The sequence below is a fragment of the Emydura macquarii genome, unplaced genomic scaffold, assembly GCF_026122565.2.
Source record: "Emydura macquarii macquarii isolate MOO-44397 ecotype Brisbane River unplaced genomic scaffold, CSIRO-AGI_Emac_v2 contig_2473, whole genome shotgun sequence".
In the NCBI taxonomy this organism is placed as follows: domain Eukaryota; kingdom Metazoa; phylum Chordata; order Testudines; family Chelidae; genus Emydura; species Emydura macquarii.
In genome coordinates this window covers 22006249-22011126 of record NW_027132610.1, presented here as the reverse complement: position 1 = coordinate 22011126, position 4878 = coordinate 22006249, and the positions used below count along the sequence as shown (strand labels likewise).

The window sequence follows — 4878 nt, the reverse complement described above, 5'->3', positions numbered from 1 at the left end:
CTATTTTTGTCTTTCACAAATTTTTTAAATGTCCTAATTCTGCTTGAAGTAAGAAGATGTTTCTGTAATAATGTTTTTAAATGTACTTAGATGCCTATCTGGATATTTAGGTACCTAAATTCCTTTAAACATCTGGACTGTGGTGTCTTTCCCTCTCCACCTGTTCTGGGAGACTCCCAGTTGATGGTAACTGCTGTCCTTCTGTCTCCTCCTTCCTCCCATAAAATTGTGGAGGGGTTAGGAGGGGGCCACAAACCTGCTGAAGATGTGGAAGGGAGCAGTGACCTACCACCATAGAGAGGATGTGACCTGAGAGGCAGCAGGCTCAATTCTGAAGCACTTGAGTAAGGCTTTCTTCCATATACTCTTTCTTGTAGCTCTAGAACTGCCCTGAGCTCACTTCTCTTCAGTGCCATAGCATGTTCTTTCCCTCACCATAAGCTGTCTAATGCCAGCTATTTGGGATATTTATAAACTGGCCTCTCAAAGATAAAATTGGGGCAGGAGGACACAATTATTAAGTGAGGGACCTGCTATTCCTAACAACATCATTATATTGTGCTGCAGGTGCAGGACTGAAGCTGCAATAAAATGTCAGCTGGCATCTGTCTGAAATAGTACGTTTAAGTGCCTAGAGGTGAGACACAATCAGACCACATTCAGTAACAATAATCATTTAGTCTATTGTGAAATACCTGTTTCCTACTGTGCACATCAGTGTGGCTCATAGAGGAGTGTAAAAGTAGCAGTTTTTAAACTAACTTTGAAGATGAGTTCTTGCTATATACTGGGGCCATTGTTCAAGTAACCTGCTCCACAACTTAATTTCCATTGTATATTCTAAAGAAGTAGCCGCCTACACTATGAGCTGGCTGCCGTCAGGCCGCCTACACTACTAGCTGGCAATTCTGGTTCCTGTCACTCCTATGCTGCAAACAGAACTCCAGCTTTCACTACCTGCCCCTTTACTTCATGGTTCCCTGGAAGAGCACAGGAGGAAGCAGGCCTAGTAATTAGCTTAATTATGCCTTGTAAGAAAAGCTAAGGACCAAGATGCAGTGCAGGCACAAAACAATATAGCATACCCAGCTGCAGCAAAATGGTGAATGCTATAGCAAAAATACCACATCTTTGGACTTCAGAGAAGTCCAATGCTCCAACTGTGGAATCACAGTGCAGAGCCTGTACAATAAATAACGTAGTTCTACCTCACTTATTTTCAAGTTATTTGTAGGGTCTGGCAGGCATCCTTGCATCAGTTTGTATTGTGATTATCTCCATAACTACAAGGGCTGCAACCACCTCTTCTTTTAAAAAGAGAGAGCTTGGATAATGATAGAAGTAGACAAATGCTGTATCGAGTGTGATGCATTACAGAATTTGGATAAAAAAGCCTTTTCAGTTTTCCACCAGGATTAAATTTGATCAAAGCACCACTACTCAAACAGTTGAGGAATAGTTTGACACTTGACCATTTTGATATAGCTGGAGAAAATGTAAAGTGCAATTTGTTTTATGAAGCAATGCTAAGCGTGCCTTTCTATATCAAGATTTAGTTGTGTAGTCCTTCTGTACTGATTAAAATAGCTTGTGTAAGTGGGTCAGAAAGGCCAAATTCATCAACTAAGTGCGGAAGTGATATATTTTTTTCACAAAGTAATACTGAAAAGTAACAGTACATTTTTAATGTAAGTAGGCTGCTTATCTTAGCAAACACTACATAAATGAGTTAAGATGGTGGTATCAAAGCTGATGTACAGAGGGTAAAATAAGTGCAAGTTTATTTCATGCTCTTGGTTGTCATGTTCAAAACGTAGCCTCTTTTATAAGTGCCCAAGCCACTAAAATTGAGTATAGAGCATGTCTGAATCTCTTCCATGACTGCAAAGAGTAAATACAGCTAGAGCTGATGGAGTGTAATGTAACTTGTAATGTTCCTTGACAAGTAGGAGGGTTTTCACCGCTGCTGGGGTAGTGATGGTGGTGCCCCCTTTAGCCCTAGTAGCGGATTTCAGTTAATATCCCCAGTCAGTGACTAGAGGGGGTGGAGATCGCAGGTCCTGCTGCTTCTCAGCCCGCGTGTCCCAGGCTAGCTGTAGACTCAGGCATGTGTCCTGGGAGTTGTTACCGTCCCTTCTCGTTTTATGGTCAGCGGGGCTAGAACCAAACAAGGGCGGTGATGGGGTCGTGGCTTCCCGCCCCTCAGCTGCAGGAGGATTTCGGGCGGGGGACGAATACAAAGGGCCAGCGGTGCCACTGACTCCCCCTGAAGTGTCATTATTACAGCAGGGGCAGCGACCTGCCCCGGCCACTCTGCAGCCTGATGGCGAAACCCGAATTAGAATGCGGGTCTCGGCCAGGGCTCCCCGCTGGCCAGCGGACTGCGCTGCCTCGGGCCGCCAGGGGGCGCTGCGCGGACGGCCTGCTTTTCTCATTGCCAATCGCTGCAGCCTCCTGCGCTCGTTGGTGAAAATAGCCCCCCTCACCTCCCCCGTGCCCGGCGTCTACGCATCACAAGAACGTCACGAGGACGACGGCGCTTCAGCCCAGCCGGGGCTAGTAACTTCCGCCCCCGTCGGATTCGAAGTCCCTTCCCTGCACCGGAAGTGTCCGTTTCCGATCAGCTCCTTCCCCTGATTGTGTGCGCGTGGAGCCCTCCGCGTGCCTCGTTCCCTCCGGAAGCGCTGCCGGGTTCCGATGGTTCCGCTCCTCTCTCTGTCCGTCTCGTATCCGACTCTCCCGGATCCCGGAAGTGGCCCCTCCTGCCCGCTCCGGCTGCCGTGGCCGTGTGAGGATGGCGGAGCTGCCCCCGGAACTGGGCGACAGGGAGACCCGGGACAAGCTTGCCCTCTGGGACCGCAGGCCCCGGCCCATGGCGCCCCTCACCGACCGGCAGACGGACTCGGTGCTGGAGCTCAAGGCGGCGGCCGAGAACCCGCCCGTCCCGGCCGAGGTGAGCGGGGAGGGGCGGCAGGTGTCGGGGGGAGGCCGGGGCCGGAGAGCGCGGGGGGGGGGGTGAAGGCCTGGGCCAGGCTGGGGCCGCCCCGTCCGGGTAACGGCAGCAGCTGCCACGTTGCCAGGCGGCGCGTGGCCTGGGCCGCCCCCTGGGCTGGGGGGTCGCGAGCTGGGCTGGGCTGGGCTGGGCTGGGCTGGCGGGAGGCTGCTGCCTCGGGACCCGCTGTGGGCGTGTCGGGCCGCTTCCCTTGCTGCTGCCCGGAATGTGCCCTCGGCCCGGGTGGTGCTGTGCCCAGGGCGCAGGGAGGGGCTGTGAGCCGCGTCGGTCCCGTGCGGAGCTGGCCCTGGGGGTGGGAGTGGGCACCCGGGTCTGTTGGGCTGGCACTTCGCTGGTGGCACGGGCGGTGGTGGGGGCAGCGCAGCCTCGCTGGCAGGGCTGCTCTCCAAGTCCTGGAGATGAAATGAGCGAAGTCTTGCGGAGTTACATGGTCACGACTCCGAGGGTCTCTGGTATCTTCCCTAAGAGGGAGTTCCAGTATCCTGCCCGGGCCTGGATGCAAATACTTACCTTGTGCCCTCCTAACATACTGCTCTGGCTTTACCTGGAGTCAATGCCCACTTTCCTAAACCGTTGCATTCTGTTGAGGGCGTTGTTAGCTGTTCTATTTCGCCCCAGAGGCGGCTCCTTTCTAATAATCATAGACTCACAGTGACCTGGTTAGGTCCCTTGCTCTGAGGCAGGACTAAGTATTATCTTCTAGACCAGATACAAGTCTTTTATCTGTTCTTAAAATTCTCCAGTGATGGAGATTCCATAACCTCTTAGCTATTTTGTTCCAGTGCTAACTACCCTTACAGTTAGAAGTTTTTTCCTCATGTCTAACCTAAACCACTCTTGCTACAATTTAAGCCCATTACTTCTTGTCCTGTTCTCACTGGATAAGGAGAACAGTTGATCACCCTTCTCTTTATAACTATTTTTTATGTACTTAAAGATTATCATGCCCCTCCTCAGTGTTCTCTTCTCCTGACTAAACAAAGCCAATATTTTCAATATAATAATCTAAACAGATACAAACTTTTGTGTATGGCTTTCATTTTGTAAAAGACCTTTAGGATGCTTTGTTGCCAAACAATATAAAACCGGCACTGAAAGGGAGAATGCTCATTAAAATATTACAGTTATGTAAACCCAACCTTCCATAATGTGTCAGAGTGCTAAACAGTAACAAAACATAAATTGATTCTGCTCTTGATTGATGTCTGGGAAGTTAGGAACCATAACAAATGTGGAATACAAATTATGGGTACATTATTCGGACAATGGACGTGCTGGTGTAGAGCCTATCAACTAAAAAATAAAGTATTTCCATTTTTTACCTTCATAAAAGTTTATGCCCTATTGATTTTTAACAAGAAGCAATGGAATTAAATATTTTAACTAGAAGGGAGTCAATAACACATTAGGGTAGTATTGGTTTTTGTTTTATTAGCTCTGCACAATATCAAGCTTGTTTAACTTACTTGCACTTTGTAATACTGCCTATTGCATCATAATTGTTTGAAGCTGTTAAGATTATTTTTGTGAATAATGTTGTTAGCATTCTGAATACATATTTCTGTTTAGAAAACAGGCCTGCCTGTATCTTGTTAGCAAATAGCATTGCCTGTTGTTAGCATAGGTTTATTTATTCAACACCCTGAGTGTATTTCATTTTCTTGTATGAAAATCTGAGTCTTACAGTCAGTTTTCTCATTTGTTTGCTGGAAGGAAAAACATACATAGCAGCAGATATGTGCTGGTGGAGTTTCCTTAATATATTTAAGATTGGCAGTTTGGGTATACATGAAGTAGTTAGCAAGAGTTTGTGAAACATGTTATTAACTTCTTCAAATTTTCCCTTTGAATGAGAAAAGATTTTT

The 4878-nt window shown here is 47.8% G+C and overlaps 1 protein-coding gene across 1 annotated transcript in view; it reads left to right on the top strand.

Moving 5' to 3' along the window:
• Positions 1–2553: 2553 nt before the first annotated feature.
• Positions 2554–4878, top strand: part of COG3 (component of oligomeric golgi complex 3) — a 47093-nt gene continuing 44768 nt past the window's right edge. Inside the window, exon 1 of the mRNA XM_067563137.1 lies at positions 2554–2953. Coding sequence (XP_067419238.1) covers positions 2795–2953 — 159 coding nt within the window. The 5' untranslated portion in view covers positions 2554–2794. The remainder of the gene's footprint in view (positions 2954–4878) is intronic.